General features: G+C 32.2%; 1 protein-coding gene across 7 annotated transcripts in view; it reads left to right on the top strand.

Moving 5' to 3' along the window:
• Window positions 1-25,382, top strand: part of LOC126831640 (tyrosine-protein phosphatase non-receptor type 4) — a 60,963-nt gene that overhangs the window by 2,046 nt on the left and 33,535 nt on the right. For 2 of the 7 annotated variants that reach the window (XM_050562242.2, XM_050562237.2), the window contains exons 2-14: window positions 3,445-3,593; window positions 4,016-4,120; window positions 5,089-5,131; window positions 7,069-7,147; window positions 7,399-7,496; window positions 8,011-8,131; window positions 8,362-8,455; window positions 9,812-9,847; window positions 12,182-12,270; window positions 13,440-13,503; window positions 13,653-13,813; window positions 16,618-16,686; window positions 17,260-17,508. In XM_050562242.2, the coding sequence (XP_050418199.1) occupies window positions 3,456-3,593; window positions 4,016-4,120; window positions 5,089-5,131; window positions 7,069-7,147; window positions 7,399-7,496; window positions 8,011-8,131; window positions 8,362-8,455; window positions 9,812-9,847; window positions 12,182-12,270; window positions 13,440-13,503; window positions 13,653-13,813; window positions 16,618-16,686; window positions 17,260-17,508 (1,346 nt within the window). In that variant the 5' untranslated portion in view covers window positions 3,445-3,455. The remainder of the gene's footprint in view (window positions 1-3,444; window positions 3,594-4,015; window positions 4,121-5,088; window positions 5,132-7,068; window positions 7,148-7,398; window positions 7,497-8,010; window positions 8,132-8,361; window positions 8,456-9,811; window positions 9,848-12,181; window positions 12,271-13,439; window positions 13,504-13,652; window positions 13,814-16,617; window positions 16,687-17,259; window positions 17,509-25,382) is intronic. The other 5 variants (XM_050562239.2, XM_050562238.2, XM_050562240.2 and 2 more) reach the window with 5 other exon arrangements.

Below are 25,382 nucleotides of genomic sequence, written 5' to 3'. Positions count from 1 at the left end.
GAGAATTTTCTGCTTAGGGTAAGCAGAGATAAGCGATTTGATTGGTTGATGCTTTGGGACACAATAACTTAAGTTCTTATTAAGTGAGAGTGAGGACACTTGATGTATAGTTTTATTACATCAATACCTTGACTAAGTTCAATAATAAACATTTTCTGCTTAGGGTAAGCAGAGCGATAAGCAATTTGATTACTCTCCTTCTAGTTGAGGTAGAATGTTCAAACTTGGTGTAGGCGTTCATTAGGTGAAAATGCCTTGATGGAGTTCGATGATAAACACTGTCTGCTTACGGTAAGCAGAGATAAGCAATCTGATTGGTTGATGCTTTAGGGCTAATAACTTTGGTTTTGATTAAGTGAGAGTGATAAAACTCTGAGTATAGATTCATTATATCATTACCTTGATTAAGTTTGATGATGAGAATTTTCTGCTTAGACTAAGGATCGATAAGCAATTTGATTGGTCAAGACTTTGGAACATAAGAACTCTGCTTTTAATTGAGGTAGAATGTTTAAGCATGATGTTGATGTTGATGTTCATTAGGTGAATGTTTTGACTGAGTTCATTGATTAACATTTCGAGCTAAAGCTAAAATAGAGCTAAGCAATTTTATTGGTCGATGCTTTGGGACCAGATAACTTTGATTCTATCTGATAGAGAGTGATGAAACTTGGTGTGTAGTTGATAATCGGTTTGATTGCTTGATACTTTTAAAAAAAAAATAAATGTGCGATTAGTTAATATGTGTCATCTATTTATTTTGGAATTTCGGCGGGGGACATCAGCCTCACTGTTGGCTTGTAAAAAGTCAGGGTCAGTATAACTCTGTGGAAGACGCAATGAAACTGAAACGACCAACATTGACATCTAAACAGAAAAGGCACCATTGTGTTAATTTAAAGAGGGCATGAGTAACAGAGCCATCGCCTGAACATTCAGATGTCATCACACTACCATTCTGAGGCTAGCCAATTGTTTCCTGCAGACAGATTCTACTAGAGATTTGCCAACATGAGATAACACCATTACAAGACCAGCTCAGTATCTGGCAACATATCTGTAGGATTGCATGCTATCAGCTTCCCTTACTGCTACTGTGATGGATTCATCAGTGCTGACACTGTTCGTTTCTGATCAGTTTGTCAAATTGCATGCCTGACGGCCTTATGTCTGTACCAATTCTGACTCGATACAGACAACGTTATGGACTTGGTTTTACCTCTAGTACTAAAGACTCAATGTGAAGTTGTTATGGTTGGTTGTTTGTTTCCTTCCTTTTACTATAGTAGTTAGTACTATCATCTAAAAATCACATTTCAGCTGCATTATTTACTCTCAGTACATGCATATATTTTGTTATTTGATTTTTAACCGTATTAGAATTTGGAAAAACTGTTCTGAATAGCGATTTGTCTGAGTTGTGACTTTCCATTTACCTCTACATGTATAATTGTAATAGTATCAGACTTGCTAAAATTACTTAAGTTGGGTCTACATTTCAAATGAATTTCACAATTTACACATGTGAAAGCTTATGTGTTAATTCAAAAAATCCCATTACATGGACCTATTATATGGCTCAATAAAGTAGCTTTAACTGTTACTGTGATGATAACTGTTTAATTTGAATGTTTACATGGTTCTTCAATTAAAGTTTACAATACAGAAAGTGTTCAGATGAACAGGGTTGACAAAAATGTCCGCCTGCTTTTAAAATGGATGTATAACTTATAATAATCATACGTATATTTTGTACACCTAAATTATGTTGCAGTACACACATATTTAATTTAAGCTACAAAGAAGATCCACATCTCTGAGTATAAGGGATTGAAAGCTTACTTGTTTATATTATATAAAATGATGTATGCACATATGTTATACGTTTACCTAATAAATTGATGTTAAAAAGATTAAAGATTACAAACTTCATAAAGTAAATATTAAGAAAGTGAGTGAGTCAGTAATGAAGAGTGATGGGGAGAGAAAGGAAACAAATTGATTCAGAAACCACTGGCACACATTGTACATACAATTAGAAGGCAAATCATTTCCTGTACAGTATGTTTAATCTGTGACTCAAAGTCAACTGAAACTAGGATAACAACCATTTATTCTTTTCACACTTTGATACTTGTAATTATTAATTATTTTGTGAGAGTTCAGTTGAACAGTTGCAAAACTGCAAGTACATGTACATTATTATTATTATTATAATAGATTTATATAGCGCCCTTTTCATAAAATGTTCAAAGGTGCTTTACAATAAAATGATTATTTGTATAAAATACATAAATATATAATTTAAGATGGAACTATACATGGAAAATAAGATAAAACATTAAAATAAAGATAAGCATAAGTCTAAAAGAAGTGTAAATAAATATGAGTAGATATAAGAAATTAAAATATAAAGCCATTAGAAGAAATTAAATATAAATAGATATAAAAACAATATTAAATACCGGTATATACATTGTTGGTCTTCAAGCATGCTTTAAAAATAGATACCGGTAATGAAGAGCTGTTTCTAATGAAACCTTTTCTCCAAATGACATCATATTGGCTCTATTTTCTTCTAAAAGATATAAATCTGCTGTAGACCGTAAGTTTCTAGGTGGGTTACAAAAGCGTAAAAGACTAGCTGAGCGATACATTGTATGATGACACTAGATTATGGATACATTTAATAGTTAGGAGTAAAATCTTATATTGAATTCTGAAATGGACAGGCACCCAGTGCAAATTAAAAAGAATAGTGTGATCAGCAAAAAAATCTTCATTGTGGAATGTGTGTTCACAGAGAGAAGGTTCATGTGTTCTTCAATCTTATTTTGTTTTGAAATAAAATATTGTTTACAAAAGAAGAATGCAATCTTATTGGGAAGATAAATATATCGGTTTCAAACTAGAAATTAAAATAGATGTAACTGTGATGTTTTTTTCGAAGAAATTTTTTAAAAATACATTGAAGGTGTCACAGTACGTCTGAGATTAGATGCACTGGTGGTTTTATTTGCATAACACAATCGTTGCTACTAGTACTAGGTATGCAGATCTTTTGTATCAAATTTAACCCCATGACTTATGAACCTACTTTATTGTGAAAAGAAGTTAATTTTAACAATGGAACATTATGGTCGTTGTTAAAAAATTATAATTTTTTTGTCAAATCTGTGCTTGGCCCAGTGTAAATCAACATTTTAAAAAAAAGGAAGCACAATAGAGGTCAATGTCACCTAAGAGACTGTTCAGTGTTTTATGTGTACTGTAGGCTACTTGACAGAATACCTCAGATAGTAGAAAATAAACCTGGAAATTTTAATTTTTAAGGTGCATACATGTACTTATGTATATACACTGTACCTGTAAAATCTAAGATGGTGATCCATCATGTTGCCTTTTAATTTGCATAATATTATACATTATATATTATTATTTCAGCACTTCACACTATGTCCATTCGACTAGTGTCTAGTGGGAGCTACAATGTACGGGCATCAGAAATGGCGCACATACAAGATCGTTCCCAGAAGACTGTCACATGTATTGTTCATTTTTTAGACGACACAGAACAAGTATTTGAAGTTGATGTAAGTAGTCAGCATTCCAAATTTCATGGGATCAGGCCAATGAAGTTAAGAGCTTCATAATGAGTCTTCCATTCATGACATGTATAAACAATTTATAAGCATCCTCTTCAAACATGTTCTGTTGAGCATAAATGGGTCATATGTTGAACTCTTTGAACATATTTTTATCTAAAAACACTGGTACACATAAATGGAATATGAAATTATTATTAATAACCCCACAATAAGTTAAGCAAGTGAGCAATTACAGAGTGTCGTCCATTTGATATCTAAGTGCCTGGATATGGTGCGTGTCCATTCATTGTCTTGCAAGTGTACTTCATAATTGCATTAAAATTTTTAGATTGTTAAACTGTCGTTGAAGAATCTCAAAAGCTACGCATATAACTTATAAACCTAGTTTTATTTTCATCTTTTTGTAGAAACGTGGTAAAGCTCAGCAATTACTAGATAAAGTATTTGAACACCTGGAGTTAGTAGAGAAGGATTATTTTGGGTTACAGTTTGTTGATGTTCCACAGGTCCTGGTATGATTTCTACTTTCATTCATCTAATCACCCATCTTGACTAAGCTCTCAAACAATTTCTTTATTTCTTGGAGGGTTGGATGGCTGAATGGTTAGCGTGCGCGCACTGTATCATAAAGTCTGTCATTGAGTCGACTGGCGTGGTTTTGAATCCCCGGTTGTACGTGGCAAGGAGTAGGGTTGCCTGTCCAACCTCGTGGGTTTTCTCCGGGTCCTCCGGTTTCCTCCCACTGCTAAAGACCCCTACGCGCAAGCGAATTATGTAAATAAAATTAAACTATATGTTAGTCCCGAAATGACCTAGTTTGTGTCGAGTGGACGTTAAACCCCATTTACTCTCTCTCTCTCTTTATTTCTTCCTTTTCAAATAAGGGGGTTTGGGTCTCATATGCTATTTACATAGTATCTATGCATTGAAATTATGGGTTCATTTCCGGTTTGATAATCTGTAAATTTACTTATAGAGATAGTAATATTTCTACCAAAACATTCAATATTTTACTTTCATGATATAATATACAGTGATCTGAATAATATAGTAGTCAGTTTAGTTATTTGTCACAGTTCAGTCTGGCTCAGAAGAGCAATTTTGTGACCTCATATCAACATTACATAGAAGCCCCAGTAACATTTTGAGACTAATGTTAGTTTAGGTACATCTTATTCTTATTGTCTGAGATCCTAAACCTCCCTTGAAAAGTGTTTTATCTATAAACATTGTCTTCCTATTGTATTTCATACATTTCATTTTTACTAACAGTTTCTTAATTATCAATTTCAATTACAAAAGTAGGAATATCCCTTTAATCATTTTATCTGTAAAAGTGAAGTATTGGTGGCTTAGAATATTGCAAAAATATTATGTAAATTAATAAGAATCTTTGTTACTTATTGTTGTAATTTTTCATTTCATGAAATCATCTTAATTGATGCCTGTATTTATATATTATGATGTGTTTCTTTAATAGAGATGGCTTGATCCTTTAAAAACTGTTAAAAAACAATGTAGAAGTAAGTTGATTCTTCTTATTTTAATGCATGTTTCCATATGAATTCTTTTTGACTCCATTGTTTTACAAGGGAGCCACGGTGGCTTAGTGAGTAGGACATTTGCTCGCTAATCTTTTGGCCCCATGTTCGAGCCCTGCGTTGGTCGAAAAAGTTAATTGGGATTTTTGGTGGAGTAGGACAGAAGGCCTGGCAAGGGACAATGTGTAGTCATTCATATGGGATGAAAAACAGGTCCTGTGTATACATTGGCGTGCACGTAAAAGAAGCCTTGACAGTTGGAATTCGAAATAAGAGTAGCGCCGCTCTCCGGACAAAATTTTCCCTCATGGCATATGCCCGTCTCCATTAACGCAGTAGGACATTAAACCCCATTTTATTTCATTGTTTTACAAGCGAAAGTAAAAAAGAAAATGTACATGTACATTAAATTTGGTTGAGAATTGGAAAGGAGTCGAAGTGTACAGGAAACATAGATGGCACACTGGTTCTGATACTTATTTATAATGGGAACACTAGTTATTTCCATATGTTTTCCTGATAAAAACTGTATACTGTACAGGGCTGCCGACAACCAGTATCGCAGCGCAATTTGCGATACATATTTTGTCCGTTGCTAATCAAAAATTAAAATCTAAAGTTTTTGATTCGCAGTAACTGCGAATCATTAATATGCCTGTCATTTTGGATATTGACACAAGGATAATCCACATTTGAAGACTAGAAAGCTTTCTCAACAATTTCAACGAGTATAAAATGTTGAATAAAATTTTATAAACAAAACTGAATTCTCCATGTGACATTTTCTTCTCGAACTACCCAGACACAATTCATTATACGGTACTATATAATACAGGGACATAACTCTATGAATATCTAAAAATCTAAGATTAGTAAGAATGGAATCTAATCATATTTGTTATGAACTAAAGTAATATCTTGTTATTTAGGTGTTTTATGTTGAAACTGAAAAACTGCTAATCAATTTTTAAATTTGCTAATCAAATTTGGCAAAATTGGACTTTTTGATTAGCAGTGCTGCTAATCAACAGTGAAAAATTTCCGACAGCCCTGATACTGTAACACTAACTTGCCACTTCATATATTTGAACTTTGTGTTTTAATATACTACATGTATATGTTATTCCAATACATAACAGTCACTGTATTGTCATACTTTCACCACTGGGGGTGGGGTGGATGGCCGAATGGTTAGCACGTACGTGCTGTATTGTAAGGTCTGTCCTTGTCGTCTGTCCAACCTCGTGGGTTTTCTCCGGGTCCTCCGGTTTCCTCTCACTGCAAAAGACCCCTACACGCATTCCGGAAATATACCACTCTAGTTATCTACTTGAAGCTAAATGTATAAAAGGTAAAAAGAAAGCTCTTGAGTCAACTTCTTTGAATATGCCAGAAATTCAGCGTAGTCTTACAACATTTTGCATTAAATGTAAAGATATTTAAACATGCATTATGCAAGAGCTAAAACTACCTATTGCTTGTTATTTGAATTATTAATTAGACATTAATTAACCTATCAAGAGCCTAATCAACTCTCAATGCCATTGTTTGCCTGTGATATTTAGTGGATTTGAATAAGTTTTGTGATATGACGTAAAAATCAATAATCGAGACTTTGTTTATTATCGTACCAACGGTAGTATTGACAATCGAGGCTGGCCTAAAATTGAATCTCTAATATCTTGGTTCAGAGTGAAGCAATTTGACTGAAATCTTTAGCATATTCTGTTTTCATTATCTATTTTTAAACTTTTATAGCAAGAACTGTCAACTCTTTATCTAATCTTACCTAATGCCCCTTTAATGTCTCGGTATAGTAGATGTTTTGAATTCTACAATGTCACAAATTGCACGTAAATTACTAAATGTATTATTGCTTTCTGCAATTGATAGTCTGTTTATTTATCTTTTTTTTTCAGTTGGTCCTCCATTTGTATTCTTATTTCGTGTAAAGTTTTACGTTTCGGATCCTAGTAAATTATCAGAAGAATATACGAGGTATATAATTTAGGTTTTTCCTCCTTAATTGACTGTGTAGTGATCTATGAACATTCCATTCCTCTCTGTATATGATTGTATGCCAATTCTTTAAAAAACAAATATGAGTTGTTGGAAGAACTATCAATCATTAGATCTAGATGACATTTCATTTTTGAGGAATTTGAAATTCAACTGATGAACTTTCATTTGTAAGTAAATATGGCTGATTTAGCAATTAATTGGAATATTTTGTTTTATCATTTTGTTAGGTACCACTTCTTTTTACAAGTAAAGAAAGACATTTTAACTGGCAAATTAGTTTGTGCACCTAGTCAAGCAGCACTATTAGCGAGCTACGCAGTTCAGTGTAAGTAACCCAGTCATTTTAGATTAAAAAAGTTTATTAAAGGCAGAGCTAGGTGGTTTACAATCAGTTGATCTTAACACATGGCGTGGGTGTCTAGTCATTAGGGCATTGGATGACCCATCGACTAGGATGTAGACCGAGAAAAACCTCCCGGATTGTTAAGTCTGGCCTTCAAGGAAAGTATGCCTAGTCTTTTGAATGGGACAGAAAACAAAGGTCCACTTGTGTACACATTGGTTTGCACTTACAAGAACCCTTGACAGTTGGAAATCCAAAAACAGTAGGTGGAAGCACTGCTGTTTAGGCAAAATTTCTACCTCGCCTGGCACATGTAACTGTGGAAATAAAAAATTATTGTATATTTGTCTTAAAATGGGAGTAAGTATTGTGTTATGCAATAAATAAACATTCCATGCTGCATGCATAGCATCCATAATCGTCTAGAACAGATAGAGAAAAAAGTTTGCAAGTAAACTTTGACATTTTATATTTTAAAAGTTAATATTTTTTGTAGCGGAGTTGGGTGATTATAATCCTGATGAACATAAAGATGGCTATTTAATGGGATATGTTTTTATACCTAACCAAACGGAGGAATTTGAAAGACAAGTGGCAGAGAAGCACAAACAGCATAGGTAATTTATTGTATGAAAATCTTGTCATTCAGTTCTATGTAGACATCTTTTTAATTTTCATAAGTTTTCTCTGTATGGAATGACAAATGCCAAAATACTTATCAAAATAACACATCACTGAAATTAAACACTTTATTTTGACCTTAATTAAAGAGGTTTAAAGTAATACATGTACCACACAGAAGGAAACAAAGTTTTTTTAATCAGTACATTATTAATTTCTATTACAGGGGTCAAACCCCAGCTGATGCTGAATACAATTTTCTTGAGAAAGCCAAACGCCTTGAAATGTATGGCGTTGATTTACACAATGCTCGGGTAAGGGTAAGCAAGCCACTAGGACGGAACACGCTTGTTAAACGGCCTAGCTTTTTATATTGTTCGTTACTAACCAGGAGATGTAATTGTATCTTCTTCAAATTTTGATTCGATAATTGTCAGAAAACAGATTGTAAACTTTTGTGATCACATGAATGGGTCTTTAGTTTTGGAAACATTAAATTTACAAACATTAGAAAGGAATAATTTTGGATCCATAAAAGTTGAATACAATTACATCTTGTAAATATACAGGTAAATCATTGTTTTGTTGTTTTGGTTTTAGTTTTTTTGTCATTATCATTAAAATCATCAAATATGTATCAATGCTTGGAAGTGATGGCCCCTTGAAAGTCAGGAAATTTATTTAAATATGAGTGATGGGACAAATAAATTTCAGAGCTGTATGAAAATGATAGTGATATTTTGACTTTCTAGTTTTGATAAACTCTCTACTAACTTAGCAAAAAAGTAGGACTACAAAAAAACTTTCATTTCTTAACTTAGCTAGAATGCTAATATATTTTAATTGTTGATCTATTTTTCAATAGAGTAGATGATTGAATAAAAAGTAAAAGATTTTAAGTCAATTTTATTTTGATTGAACCTTCACAGAATTCTGTGTTTTTTATACCTTTCAAGAAGAGTCTGTCACTTAATATATAAACTATTTCAGCTCATCAAAGTTTTAGATTAATATTTTTGTCATGTTACTTACAGTGAATGGAATCTTACTAGTACAATGTACTTGCTGTTAAAATAATCAGAAAGTTAGAATTATATATAATATTGAACATGATTCTGTTAAGTAATTGATACTGCAGGTCTTTGAGTTACATTGAATTTAGAAAATTGGAAGAGTCTTTTATTTGCTTATTGAAATTCTGTAAATATGCTGGTTAAAAATCATAGATCATAAACTCGCTTTATTTTGGTTGGAAGGCATGCTTTCCGTCCTAGGTTTAACAGGCCACTTGTTCTTTCTATTGCTGAAATTATTTATTTAAAACCTCTTAATAAGACTTGTAGAAAGTTCATACAATGCTTATAGATTTAGCTGTCCTCAGCATATTAGCATTGAAGTATATGCAAACATGAATATTTTTGTTAACTTTAAAACTATGATCTTTTAAATCAAGCAGCTCACATTTTTTAAATGATAGTAGTATTAAAACTTAATATTTTTTAGTTAAACTAAAGACAAAATAATTTTCTAGTATCTTTTTTTCTTTTAACTTTATGTTCGTTTTAACTGATTAGTTTAAACAAAATTAAATTTTTCTTTATTTTGTTTTAGTATATTTTGTTTGCATTTCTGTTTATTTTTTTTATTTTTTTTGATTTTAATATTTAAATTTCAAGACAATTAAAGAAGGAGAAGAAGAAGAAATTGAAGTGGTAAATCAAAATTTATCAACCAAATTAATTTTTCCATAATGTACTAAAAACTGCATAACTGGAATGATAATATTGGAATATGAAATAATTAATAATTTAATTTAATTTGCAACCAATAATTTGCATTTTGTCACTTATTTAATATTTGTTTTTCTTTTTTTTTTATTGTTTTGTTATAACATATATTTTAAAGATTAACACGAATATACTAAGAAAATAACTTGTGACAAACAAAATAATGTGACTTCAAGGGGGACAACTCTAGAAAGAGTATTGGGGATACTCGATTGTCAGTTGGGACGTCCAGAATTGACAAAACGGCAATCGAGTGACGTGGTTTGTAGTCTTGTCACAGTTCTGTTGATCCCGACAAATGAAGTTGTGTGAGTAGAATCGCGACATAGTTAAGCACAATGAATATGTTTCAGCTGTCATGGTTGGTTGAAATATTTTCTTAGGCTGTAGCCTGAAATCCTGCCTTATCACTATTTTGGGAATTGAGAGAATTCAATTCCAGAATGTTAAATCGAGTATCCCCTTGAAAAACTCTAGTTTTTACAGAGAAAAGACACTTTCTGAAAAAGAAATTATTAAATTTAAAATGTTCAGACTTTGATGTAAGCAGAATAACAGTATATCTTGTTGATTCTCAATGCAGAATTGCAAGGTTGGTTGGCATTGGTACAAATAATTTTGCTTAAAGTCTTCAAAATAAAGATGTTTAGAATTCCTGCAAGCTCTGGAAATAAATAACGATCTGAATTGTGACCAGTAGTATCAAGAAAAGTTGTGCTTAATTCACAGATGTTTTAAAAATATTACAGTGGTTTACATGAAATGAATTTTCAAGGTTTCCTCAATTGGTCTGTGATCAAATAATTATTCAAATAAAGTAGAAGAACCAGCTGGGTTTTAAAACTCTGGAGATCTATTGTACAATAATGAAGTATGCACAAATGATAGGCACTTGGTAGACTAGTTTCTCCCTAAAATGAATTTATGAATTCAAAATTCAAAGTTGTTAACCATATTTTATCCAGTGCATGATTAAATAGTAGATGTAGTTGATTAATAATTGATATTTATAATATGTATATTGTTTGTTAGTATATGTTTATTTGTCTATAAAACAAATGAATTGTTTTTGCATTAAATAGGCATAATATGTATTTTTGATAATATTTTTATTTTATGGCTGTTTGTATTTGGTGTCATGAATTTTATCATTTATCTGTTCCTTTTTTTCCCCTACAACCTTGCGGATTACAATATTTTAGAATTTTATTTGAGCCAAATAAGTGGCATTTGTCTAATTGATGATGTTTATTTTTCTTGTAACTGTAGAATGTTTTTAATCTGCTTTTCAATGATGTTTTTACTTTTTCACATATTTTTTTAAATTATTTTTTCATTTATCTTATCAGTAATTATAGTATTTTTGACAACTTGTCTTTAAGCCTTGATGTCTTATTTTACCGCTGTAGGAATCACTTGCAAACTACAATATTGTGAAAGTTGAACCTATAGTAGGAATTTCAGTCCAGAAATGGTTCAGTTCAGTATTCACAAAGATATGTGAAATTGAAATTTCATCGATCTATTTGCGCTGTTCACTATGTAATAAGCCCGTCGACATTTTGTTGTCAGCAAAAATTTATTGGTTGGCTTATTTTAAATCCAATTGAATCCAAGTTGGAACATTATGCGGTGTTGGTACCGGTATTTGGATTTTTTTTCTTAATTAAATATTAAAAAATCAATCTAAATACATATTATCGTGGATTAAGCTGTAAGAAATTGATATTTTAATGAAAAATTCAAAAGACACATCAATACTTTAAGACGTCATGAATTGTCCAAAATGTCAGTTATGAGGTTATAAAAAGTTGGTATAATGGCAGTTGATTTGGAATAATTTAAAGGGTCTACATGTTATACTCAGCCATTAATCATACTATTTGTTATTTATACATATTAATTTAGAAATTCTAAGATTAAGCTTTGTTTATAAAACACTTGTTGAATGTAAACAAACACTATTTCATTTGCCAACTAATTTAAGAAGTGGGGTATTCTAATGCATAAATGAGAAAGTGTGTATGATTTTTGTATATAGTAAACTGTCATAACATATTCTCTGTTTACATTGTACAAAGATTGCACATACATGGTCTACCAGAGTTGTTACTACATTAATGAAACTGTAATAATGATACACTTTTCATTTTCATTCAAAATAAACTAATTCTTCTAATGTGTCGGTCTGGTTAGGTTTTTTTATGGAAGCTCCTGAGAGTTTGTTTTTTTGGTCAAGTTTTCCTGCCTATTTTTCAGGATCAAAGCAATATTGAAATCCAACTAGGAGTAACATCAGCTGGTCTGGTAGTTTTTCAAAATAATGTTAAAATCAACACCTTCTCTTGGTAAGTTACTAATGCTGTGTAATATTATAAAGCATCCCTATATATGTAAGTGAAAGGGCGGTTTGGTGTGGGGGGGGGGGGGGGGGATATAAATTTTGTAATAATGATAATATAGCAACACTTTATATATTAAATTTAAGCGATAATTTCATATTTTCTAAGAAAGTCAAAACATAATTATTTCTATGTCTTTTGCTCAATAGGCTGTCAACTCACTAGTCACTATTATACGATCATAGGTATTATTCTCCCACTTAAAAATCATTTGACTCCGGAAATAATAACACAATTACCTCCCTTGTTTTTCTATTCCCCCCCCCCCCCCCCCCATGGAATAGCTATCTTCAAACATTTGAATTTGAAGTTGAAAATTATATTAAATTTAAGCGATAATTTCATATTTTCTAAAAAAGTCAAAACATAATTATTTCTATGTCTTTTGCTCAATAGTCTGTCAACTCACTAGTCACTATTATACGATCATAGGTATTATTCTCCCACTTAAAAATCATTTGACTCCGGTAATAATAACACAATTACCTCCCTTGTTTTTCTATTCTCCCCCCCCCCCCCCCCCCCCCCCCCCATGGAATAGCTATCTTCAAACGTTTGAATTTGAAGTTGAAAATTATATTTTTGCCAATTTCTCAACTGGCAATAGTGAATTATAGGATCAATAGGATTATTCTTTAACAAGGTAGGACTGTTTATAGATACCATCTATTTTAAAGCTTTATTTTAATAAATTTTAAAACTATAAATTAAAAATATGAAATTGCAACTTTGACCTATGACTTCTATTGAAAATAGTGAAGTCCTATTGTTAGGCAATATCAATGTAAAATTAATTAGAGAGCATTATAAGACTTTTTAATTTTTATTCTGTTTAATTTAGTAATGAAAATAGAATGGTCTTATTAAAACTTGAGCTTTTAACAAGATATGTGCATTTAAATTTGATAGACTTTTTTTACACAGAAACATCTCTGACACCCTGTCAAATTAGGACCAGCATTTTGGAAGATTTGATAGTGAGATTATAGTGTTTGATGATGAAAGTAATTATCTGATATATTTTTTTGAGCAATACTCATCTGATATATTTTTTTGGGCAATACTCATTCTGTGCTCATAATGAAATTAGCTTTAAAGAAAGTACTATATTTCAGGGCCAAAATTGTGAAAATTTCTTTCAAGAGAAAACAGTTTTTTATTCAGTTGAGGCGAGAGCCAGTAAGTATAGAAATAAAAGCAGATCTTATAATCTAATTGCAATTTTAAATTGAATTCTAGATTATATTAAAGAAATTTATATTGTAATGTAGTTTTGATTGTGCAGTTTTAGATATAGACTTCAATAAATGCTTTTTGTATAATTTCAGAACGATACAGTTGAGAATTTAATTGGGTTTAACATGATCAGCTATAGATCGTGTAAAAACCTGTGGAAATCATGTGTTGAACATCATACATTCTTCCGTTTACATCATCCCAACCCTGCCACCAAGAAAATTTTTTCCATTGGATCCAAATTTAGGTACAGGTATGTTGTAATTTGACTGTGGTGTTGTCACAAGTTTCAGGTAAAGGAGGAGAATGAGTCTAGTACTAGAATGAATATTGTTTTGGCTTATTTCTGTCTGTAGTATGCATATTAATATGTAAAGTACAGTTCTAACCAACTCTTATAACCATGGAAACAGTTTTTACATATTTATGGTTCACACACATTCATGACTTGTGCACGGATCCTTAAACATGGTTTGTTGTCTCTAAAAAAACCCCAACTCATATCTTATTTAAATACTAGACATGTCATTGAATTCTAGATTTTGTCTTCTTGATCCATGTGATATGTAATGTAATTTTTGGGGTATGTGTAATACAGAATCCATAACCTTGAATCGACGGAAGACATCTAAATATTTAGATAATGCAAATAAAGAAATAATTGTAGATAACTAATTAAACATGAGCATTTTTTGTTTGACATACTGGCAATCACTTCCCATTAGATCAGGGTAGTGAACTACATGTTTGAATATTTAAGAAAAAATTGTTTTCTTGCTGATCAATAATACTCCTGTGAAAAATCCTTGAAAATCATGATGAGAAATCTATTAAAAATGGGTACATTTCTAATCAATTTACTACATAGTGCACACATGGCACAGTGTGAGTGTCTTATTAGATTATTACAATCTGTTGCTTAAATTTCCTAATATTTTAATATTTGAGTGTATCTCGAAAAACACTTTGATCTTCTGACTAATTCTTTTTTATCTGATACTGATAAAATAGATCATAGAATCGGTTGCTTCTTCACTCATTTTATGAATGTTTTCTGTTTTATATTTATGGATATCTTATAGATGTTGTGGATATTTTGCTTTAACTAGTAGTAATAGTAGTTTAGAATTGGGTTAAAGGTTTCACTTTTATCAAACAAAAATTTATGTGATTGATGTTCAGTGTCTGTTTCCAGTTCTTGATTTTTTTCGTACACTTCAATATGATTCCACAATTTGCGACGTACTACTATTTGTGCATGCTTTTGTGTAGAAATATTATGTGTTTCCATTTTTGTCCCAATGTATAGTCCTAAAATGACCTTTCTTTCATTGAATGTTAATCTCTCACTCTTTCTTTATATTGGGTGGCTGAATAGTTATCACATGGACGTTAGATAAGAAGGTCGGTCATTGAGTCAAGTGGTGTGGTTTCGATTCCCCACTTGTACGTTACAACCCCATGGGTTTTTTCCAAGTCCTCCCACTGCTAAAGTGAATTATTTAAATAAAATTGAACTAGTTTGTGTCGAGTTGACGTTAAAACCACATTTCTATCTCTCTCTTTCTTTATTAACTGGTAGTGCGTTATTAATTGATTGTTGTTCATGATTGTGATGTAGATGTTTTTAGATCTATTATTAAATTATAATTGTGGTATATTTATTTTCACTTTTTACATAATTAATATTTGATAAATCTGTAATATAATAACTAATACCTTTAACAAATTATTATTTTGGTTTTTTCAAGTATTATTATAAAAAACCTTGTTCAGTCTTCAAAACACAAATTTCACTAGTGTTACATGTTCTAGTGCTATATTTCAAATACCAGTAAATAACTAATTTAATGACACAATTTGTGAGTCAGACCGCACTCTTTATTTGTCAAAAAGGGTAAGTTAACTGATTTAATTGAAAGATTGAAAAATTTGAAAAACGATTTCAATAACCAGACTAGATAATTGTTTTGACAGATTTAACAAGGTATTTATAATGAGTCAACCTACAATTAATATTATTACTTACAATTATAACATTTACAAACCTTGTGCTTAATGTCACAGTCAAATTTTTTTTTCTATTCAAACTCCGTGGGGTTTTTTAACTAAAAAGATGCAATGTATATAAAAGGCAAAAGTAATTTGTCCAACCAATATTTCAAATATTATTTAAAAAATGCAAATTAAAATCCCAGCCTATTATGGAGAACATATACTCCACAGCATTATTGCCAGTGTTTGGAAAATGCCTGACATGCAAATTTAGCCCCTTTAGTTGAAACATGTTTCCAAGGGTCTTTATCAGTGGCAGAAACACTGGAGAAAATTCTTAAGGTAAGGGGGGGGGGGGGGTTGGATGGCTGAATGGTTAGCGTGCGCGCGCTGTATCATACAGTCTGTCATTGAGTCGACTGGCGTGGTTTCGAATCCCCGGTTGTACGTGGCAAGGAGTAGGGTCGCCTGTCCAACCTCGTGGGTTTTCTCCGGGTCCTCCGGTTTCCTCCCACTGCTAAAGACCTCTACGCGCAAGCGAATTATGTAAATAAAATTAAACCATATGTTAGTCCCGAAATGACCTAGTTTGTGTCGAGTGGACGTTAAACCCCATTTCTCTCTCTCTCTCTTAAGGTTAGGCAGGCATGTGCAAAACTCATGTACAGAAGTCTTGAGGAGATACAGCAAAATTGAAACAGAAAACAGAAATATTCAGTTCTTAATTAATTAAATTGATACAATGATGACACAAGACACAATTTAGTACAATTTACAGTAGGACAAGTCTGGAGCAATATGATGAAAAGTGCTTGTATCTAGCAGAATGGATTGACCTTTTGAATCTGAAGTTCTCGCTGACGATGCATCAAATTATCAAAGAACTGTTGCCTTTTCAAACTCCCCATTTGAGCAGTAAGGACAGAAATTTGGCATTTCGAAAAATGTAATTTGAAACTTGTGCCTCTTTGTGATGGGGAAAGAAGTTGAAGTAGGTGCATGTAATGTTCTGGGGTTATTAGGGGTAGTTATATTTGAAAACCAAGATCGTGTCTTTTACAGTGGTCGAACAGAATACCAAACGTTAGAAGAGGGCAAACGAAGAACAAAAATAGATCGGACCTTTTCAAGGTAAAACTGCATAATTTCAACTGTAAACTGAAGAGAGTTTTAAATTGATAAATAAGAAATTAAGAAATTATGTAATTTGTTTATTACTTGTTTATTAATATTAATAAATCAAGACGAAATGTCTTATTTTAATTAATAATCTGGAAAAGGGTTGTAACTTATATTAACAAAGATAACATGATTGGTTTTAATTTTTATTCAGAAAAATTATAATTATTTAGGTTTGAAAAACACAGATTTGCATGATATATATTTATTAAATAAGGTCCCTGTCAGCTGGGTTACTAGTTCAAATTTGCAAGTGCTCTGAAACAGGAATCCAGATTGCTTTTATTTGTGGGAGTATTTGAAGGCAACGTGATGAAAACTTTTGAAAGGGACAGCAAATAACATTCAATACGACCTCTATATGAGTTTTAGTTTTAGAGCACTTGCCTAATTTGGATTTGTGAGGTTGCTGGCAGGGACTGGTGGAGGTTATATATTTTAACAAAGGATATTGATCCATCGAGTAAATAAACTGTGGCAAATGGCACATATGCTTCATTGTAACAAAAATTATTTTTATTTTAGATCACCGAGTAAACGATATGCCCGAAGAACGGTTGGTTCTGTCTCACGTCAGGCCATCATGGATGAGAAACACTTTAATGATGGCTACCGAAATTTATCTAAATCCCAAACTTTCACATCCAACTCTACTAACTCTCAGCCTTTTAGTCGCTACGATGGTGGTGTTAACAGTCATATACGAGCCACATTACCACCTGATTATAAAACACGTTCCTCCTGGATAGAGACACGAGCTGAAAGATCTGATGAGTAAGTTTTGCATTATTTTAAATTCAATGCATATTCTCCATATATAAGAAGAATCAAAAGGTCACACAGATTTTGTCAAATGTTCACTTGTTCAACATACATGCCTTATTCTGTGCATAATCAACAGATCATTTGTAGAGGATTGACCAAGCGTCAGTTGGTAATTGTAAAATTAACATAATTCCAATGGTAACAGCAATCGGAATCCATTACATTGTTTGATCTTATGACATACAATACATTTGATGATCTGCCAATAATTCGCAAATAATTAAAACAAGCGGTTGCCAAGTAAACTACGCCCACATTTTGTGTAATGGTGATATATATATATATACTCTTCAAAAAAAGGAGGGGATATTGAAATGCAAATACCTATGCAGGTTGTGATATGATAAATAGTCATGGACACTTGACATGCTTTGAGAGTATGTTCACAGATGAAGAACTTATTGCCCTAACAAAACCACTGAGCTGCCATACACGTGGGAGGGGTTCATTATAAAATTTGACATTTCAAGTAAGGGTTGATAAAAACTACCGCGTGCTGGTTTATCTATCCATGTTAGCATTCCTATCGGTTCTTGCATAAGATTTACTGTTTAGCGTATCTTTGCTTTAGTGTGTTATGTTTAATTTGACCGGGAGATATGTTTGTCGACGTCAACGTCTACCAACCGATTGCCCGAAATCGTGATTGGACAGTTAATTAGGAGCATGCCACGACGAATTGCTGAATGTCTGAGGATTGGTGGAGCAATTACTGATTATTAAGACAAAAATCAAAAGCGTCCATTTTCACTTTTGACGTTGTATCTCTGCGAGTGAAATGGGGCCGTCAGATAAACCACCCATGCAAACTGTTTATGTCCATGTGTAGGCAATTGACCTGTTATTAACATACACTGGTTACCTCTAATAAAAACAGCAGTGCATTTCTGCCGTTTTGGATTGTTTCTGAATATCCCCTACTTTTTTAGAAGAGTATATATATATGAACGATTTTTAAAATCAAATAAAAACTGTGAACTCTAGAGGTTCCACGAACTAAAAATGTGATATTTCGTATAATCAGGTCCAATAATCCTGGAAGTTATGTCCCTAGAGGGTCAACAACCTTGGTATTACATGGTTTTATTTGTGTACAGGGGGCGTCCATTTGGTCAGGCAGTTTCAGTCTGATTTTCACAACATTTGAACTCGTAAAGGTGGTATATTTGAACAGTGTTTAAAATCTGATAAAAATTGTGATCTCGGGAGGGTCCAAAAGCTAAAAATTTGATTTTTGGTACAATCGGGGCCCATAATCCAGGAAGTTACCATCCAATATGCAAGAATATCGAGAGGATCTGAGATCATTTGGATATAAAGATATGTTTTAAGTTTCATCAAAATCGTATAAAAATTGTGACCTCTAGAAGGTCCACAATCTTTATGTTACATACTTTTCCACTATTCGTGTGGAAGGAGCGTCCATTTTGTTGGGCAATTTTGGTCCGATTTTCATGAGATTTGAACTGAACTGTCCTTGGGGTGTAACAGTGATATATTTTGATAGTTTTTAAAATCAGCTAAAATTGTGACCTCTAGAGGGACCACAAGCAAAAAAACATGATTTTTCGTATGAAAAAGGGGCCATAATGCATGCAGTTATATTCCGATATGCGCGTAAGGAGTTGAGATCTTTAGGATATAAACATACTTTATAAGTTTCATCAAAATCGGATAAAAATTGTGACTTCTATTACATACTTTTACACTATTTGTGTTTGCATACAAGGATTGACCACTAATTGCATACAAGGATTGACCACTAATTGCATACAGGGATCGGCCATTTTGGCGGGCAGTTTCGGTCTGATTTTCCTGAAATTCATAATGGTAATACAATTGAAGGGTTTTTAAAATAGATAATGACTGGAGGGACCACAAGCTAAAAACTCAAATTTTCGTCCAATCAGGAGCCATAATCAATATGCGTGAATATTGAAAGGAATCAAGATCATTTGGATATAAATTTATATTTTAAGTTTCATCAAAATCGGATAAAAATTGTGACAAATTTAGTGTTCACAAACAAAACTTGAACAGACTGACAGGAGCGACGACTATATACATCCACATGAAGAAGATAGTATTTTTACTGACGAAACGGTGGATAAAACGATGCTTTATTGATATTGTATTTTAATTATTGTTTATCAACTTATCTGAATATCAAATGCATCATTTTGACATGAAGAAGATAGTATTTTTACTAACGAAATGGTGGTTAAAACGTTTTTTTTTTTTATATTGTATTCTTTTAATTAATGTATATCAACTTATCTGAATATCAAATGCATCATTTTGACTTAGTCAAAATTGATCCCATCAAACTGACTGTCTGTAATTGGTTTGTGTTACCCGTTTCTGTTGAAGGAAAGTTTCTCACATGAAAATGTGGGCATATAAAAACATTGCCAAAACAATCAGACATATATACTACATTGGGAATATTATAAAACATTTATTAAAAAACCCTCTTTATTTTGGGAAATTTGACCCAATTCTATTTTATGTTTTATTGTTTGAGCATTCATATTGTAATTTGAAAAACTGGTTTTAATTTTTAGTGATCTCACCTCTGCTTTCATAATTCCCCACTATCTTAATTGTAATTTGGAGCACAAAGTTGTAGGTTTAGTGAACTTAGTGACAAGGTATGTGACCTTCATGCCAGGTCTTAATCTAATCCAATAAGAGGGGATTAAAGGTTTTTGTAGTCCTGTGTGATTGAGAATTTTTGCCAAATTGACAAATTGTATTTATGCATAGATTATTAACAATAGAAGGGAAGTTTTTTGTAATAGTTTATTAAAGACCACTAAAGTAATAAATGATTAATAAAGAAATGTTTGTAAATAAGAAAAGGTGTACAGTATATGATTTTATTAAATATACTCTGTTTGATCTTTCAAGTACTTTACTTTATATCCTATTATTACATGGTGAATAACTCTATTACCAGAATATTAATCACTGGTAATTGAATATTCAACCCCCTCATATTCACAGCCAATAAATATTGTGTTATAAATACTATATCATATTCTTAATGGCGACCAGTAAATACCAAGTATTCATGAAACAACTTTACACAAAACAGTACAAGTCTGTTAAAACACAATATCAGGGTGTCAACCCACCGGTTTCAACATAATACAAATAGTCTTTACACTACAGGGGTCCTTTAGTCTTTGTTCTGTAACAATATCATTCCTTTAGCGGTTAATTTCATGGTTGATTGAGACTGGTTGATCTTTTTAATACCCTAACAACCAGATAACATTCATAGAGCCATTGTAATCAAAGTGAACTAAATGCCAACTTAGTACTGTTGTATATAATAGAATACTGGGGGTAAACTTAATTGAATTCATTTAGTCTATTGTAGAGGTCGTCTCCAATTCTTTATACATACATGGGGCTGTTAACCTATTTTTGACAGGGTTCGATGTCATGTGCACTGGGCAGCAGTGAAGATATGCATCCAATTATATTAAAAAAAAAAAGTTTGCCTGACCATAGGTCTGATATTTTATCTGTATATACAGGCACCAAGCCCTAATCCAGATATTGAGTACCATTTCATCAGGAATTAAGAAATATGCTCTCATGGCCTTGAGGAAATGGAATTTTTGAAAGGGGAAACAAACAATAAAATAGATTTGTATGATAAATTGTATGTGAAAATGAAACTTTTAATCCCTTGCAAATTACAATATTGAGAAGTTGAAACTTTAAAAAGGAATATTCAAAATGTGTTAAATTCCTTTCAGTATTTACAAAGAGAGATAAATTGAAAAATTGTCAACATTCAGCATCCTCTGGTTGTAATCAGGGTAAAATGTTTAAACTTGCTGTAGATTTTTGTTTGGTGAATGTCTTGACTGGTGTATATACTTTGACTAATTTTGATAATGAGCATTTTCTGCTCAGGTTAAGCAAAATGATAAATAATTTGATCGCTCAATGCTTTATAAAACGATAAATGTGCAATTAAATAATGAGTGTCATCTATCATAATCTTCATCTCTCTCTTTAATTCATGAATTAAACACACTGGTTATTCAGGTATTGTCAACTGTGACAGACTGGTAGGTAGAGTCTACCCTGCTTAACTTCATTGAATGACATCCCTGGCAAAATATATTGTAGTAAAAGAATATAACACATTTTGATAGATATGCTAATATGTGCAATGAAAACTACAGCAAGTCTTTTTATTGATAAACTAGCACTGTGTGCGTCTATGTTAATGTGGATGCCAGAAGAATTTAATTCATAGAATTACAATTTGTTTCTGTTCGATAAGATATTTCATACTTGCCTTAATTTGTTGAAGTTGTATAGGGTGGCCACAAGTTCAGGGGAATAATTCAAAAAGTATTGTACCTACATCATTCACATGTTTGACCACTTCACTCCAAATTGCCGATGCATACCTTAATAGTGTTAACACAGCACAAGTTTTTTTACAAATGTCAAGAATCATTTGCCGGACTGAGAAGTATATTTCAGGATGTCATTAATCTGTGAATGCTTTAATTGCACTGATTCAGAATAAGATTTGTACAAAGATTAGAACTGTCCATATAATGGGAAGTCTTATTTTTAAAATAGCCAGCAGGAGTACATAAAAAGATTTTAGTTAAAAGGGTAAAAAATATATCGAAATCAGTTGACAGTTTGATTGACAGATTTAGATCTATTTGTGCATTATATTTCTTGTTATCTGTCAAAATATATACACGTCAGTGAAATATGTATACATATATATATATGCACATGTTTCAGCAGGAAATAGTGAACATAAAATAGACTAATTGATTTTAAAGTGAGTGTCATTACAGTGTCATTGAGACATATATATTTTTTGTATTTACAAGATAAAGATTTAGAATTGAATATTTCTGGTCCTCAAAACAAACTTTCAAGGATAGAGAGCCTGACAAGGAAGAGTGTCTAGTTGTTTGGATGAGATAAAAAAAAACCCAAAAAACCCAAAAAAACGAGCCCCTGTGTACACATTGCCGTCCCTCATTGTATTCTGTGTGGTGGTGGCTCATTTTCATTAGCTAAGTTGATGCAGAACAGTAGCATTTTTAACCCCATTTCATTTCTTAGTGCTGTCAAAATGTTAACACTTATCTGATCCTACCATTATATTTGTTATCTTATTTTTGTTTAAAGATTTGAGGGTTTAAGATCATGTCTCCTGCATATATTTGTGGAGGTCAATTTATAAGCTTAAAAGACTTATAATTTAGATCACATTTTAAGATACATTCCTACGAAAGTATTAACAGTGAACTTATTTCCAATAAAAGTATGGTAAATTTACAGTGAACCTATTTCCAATAAAAGTTTGGCAAATTTCATATAGGTATATGGAAAGTAAAGACACCCAATCTTATTCTTACTAGAAAAATATTTGATGTCCTGGGAAACACCTATGAGGCGCACATAGGACAAAGATGTTACTGGTTACCTGTCGGCTTGTTATCTGCTGGAGTGACGTAGTGGGCGCTTGATCAAATTGATAGCAGTTGTGAGAACAATGAGAGATTTAATAGTACAACAGACCCTGCTATTAAACAGCAGAACAAGGAGTTGGGAAAGGATTTTCCAAGAATTTACATGTGTTAAGGCTTTGATATTAATTTATGATAAATGAACAGCGAGTAGTGATAAAAATTAGCTGGAAATGGACCCTCTCTCAATCAAACCATGTGACAAACTAGGCTCCATAAAATAGATTTTACGGCTTAGAGTAGTTTCTTACAATTAAACTGTTTTGAGAGAGATTTGAAGATAACTTTTGATTGATAAATTAGCTTGAATATGTTTTTAGTCCAAATGTTTCATCAAATCACATAGTTTATACATGGGAAGGCGTCTTTAAAGCAAGATGTTATATACTGTACATATTATTATACATTATGAGGTTTTCGACATTCAAAACATCAAAATGTATATTATTAGAAGACGTATTTGTTTCAATGCAGTAATAAATATGTTTAAATAGATAGGGTGGCTGAAAGGTCTAATATGTGCCTTTAAATCTTAAGGTCTGTCATTGAGTCAAATGGTGCGATTTCTGTCCATTGACAAGAAATAGGTTCACCTGCTTAACCTTTTGGGTTTTCTCTGGGTCACCCATATACGCATGTGAATTACTGAAATAGATATATGCCATGCTGGTCTCAAAATTACTTTGTTACTGTTAAGTGGAACTTAAACCTGTTTCTCTCTCGCCGCTTAATTCTGGTTATTCAAAATTTACCCAAATACTTGATATCACTTCAGGTAAAAAAAATTCCATTGTACAATAATTATATAGTCCCAACACATAAAAAAATTCTCTTTGCTTGTATTATCGACAGAGTTTATGACAATATGGCACCCATCACGTGATGAACGAAACCTGTAAACGATGTTGTAGGAATGAAAATTGAAACTCTAGTTTACAGTCACAATGAATATATCGTAATTGAACGTAAACTAGATAAATAAAGACTCTTTGACCATTAGAATTAGTATTAAAATGAAAATAAAGATCACAACAAAAGATGTAAACAAAATAACAGGCATAATTATGTGTGTGAATGCCCAAACTCAATAACAAGCTCAGGCTAAGCGCTTTTTCTTATACAAAACTTGAATTGTCGTAAAAGTGCCTATACCGGTAGATATGGTAAGCTGTCATCCCTTTGTATGAAATGATCTATCCCTACGAGTGACATAATTAGCATCCATTGTGTAACTTCTTGAAGAGAAAGTTGGTGATAATGCAATTTTTCTACAGAGAACTTTTTTATGCCTTGGAATATTAGATTGTATAAGTAGAAGGGATTTTAATCTGCCTATTACAGGTCTTTTTCTATGCCTGAAATGTTATATAAATTATGAATTATACATTAAATAACTTATCCAGACCATAATCAACTCTTGATGCCATCATATAGTCTAGATTTTCCACAGATTTACCGTAAAAATGGATAATCGAGACTTTGTTTATTATCGTAACAATGGTAGCAATTATAATGAGGATATCTTGGTTCAGATTGAAGTAATTTGACTGAAATTTTCAACATATTCCCTTTACATTATCTATTTTTTAATTATTAAAGCAAGAACTGCCAGCTTTTTGTCCCCCCCCCCCCCCCCCGCCTTTCGAAGAAAGCAGGGGACTATTAAAATGGGTTTATCTGTCTGTCTCTCCGTCACACTTTTGGTACACAATAACTTTCCTTCTGATTGAGCTAGAATGTTCAAAGTGGGTGTAGGTGTTTATTAGGTGAATGCCTTGGTGGAGTTCTAAAATGAGCATTTACTGCTTCAGTTAAGCAAAGATAAGCAATTTGATTGGTTAATGCTTTGGGACACGATAACTTTAGTTCTAATTGAACCATTGTGTTAGTCCCAAAATGACCTAGTTTGTGTTGATTGGATGTTAAACCCTATTTCTCTCTCTCCCCTCTCCCCCTCTAATAGAGGTAGAATGTTCAAAATTGGTGTAGGTGTTTATTAGTATTAGGTGAATGCCTTGACATTTTCCACTAAGGCCAAGCAGAGATAAGCAATTTGATTGGTTGAGACTTTGGAACACGATAACTTTTTTTTAATTGGGTCAGAGCGATGAAACTCTTGAAGATTCATTATATCAATACCTTGACTAAGTTTGATGATGAGAATATTCTGCTTAGGCGAAGTAGCGATTAGCAATTTGATTGGTCACGACTTTGGAACATTCATTAGGTGAATGTGTTGACTGAGCTCAATGATTAATATTTCCTACTAAAGCTAAGCAGATGGAGAGTGATGAAACT

This window comes from Patella vulgata, chromosome 9, assembly GCF_932274485.2.
Source record: "Patella vulgata chromosome 9, xgPatVulg1.2, whole genome shotgun sequence".
NCBI classification, from domain to species: Eukaryota; Metazoa; Mollusca; class Gastropoda; family Patellidae; genus Patella; species Patella vulgata.
This window is presented reverse-complemented; position numbering and strand designations above follow the sequence as displayed.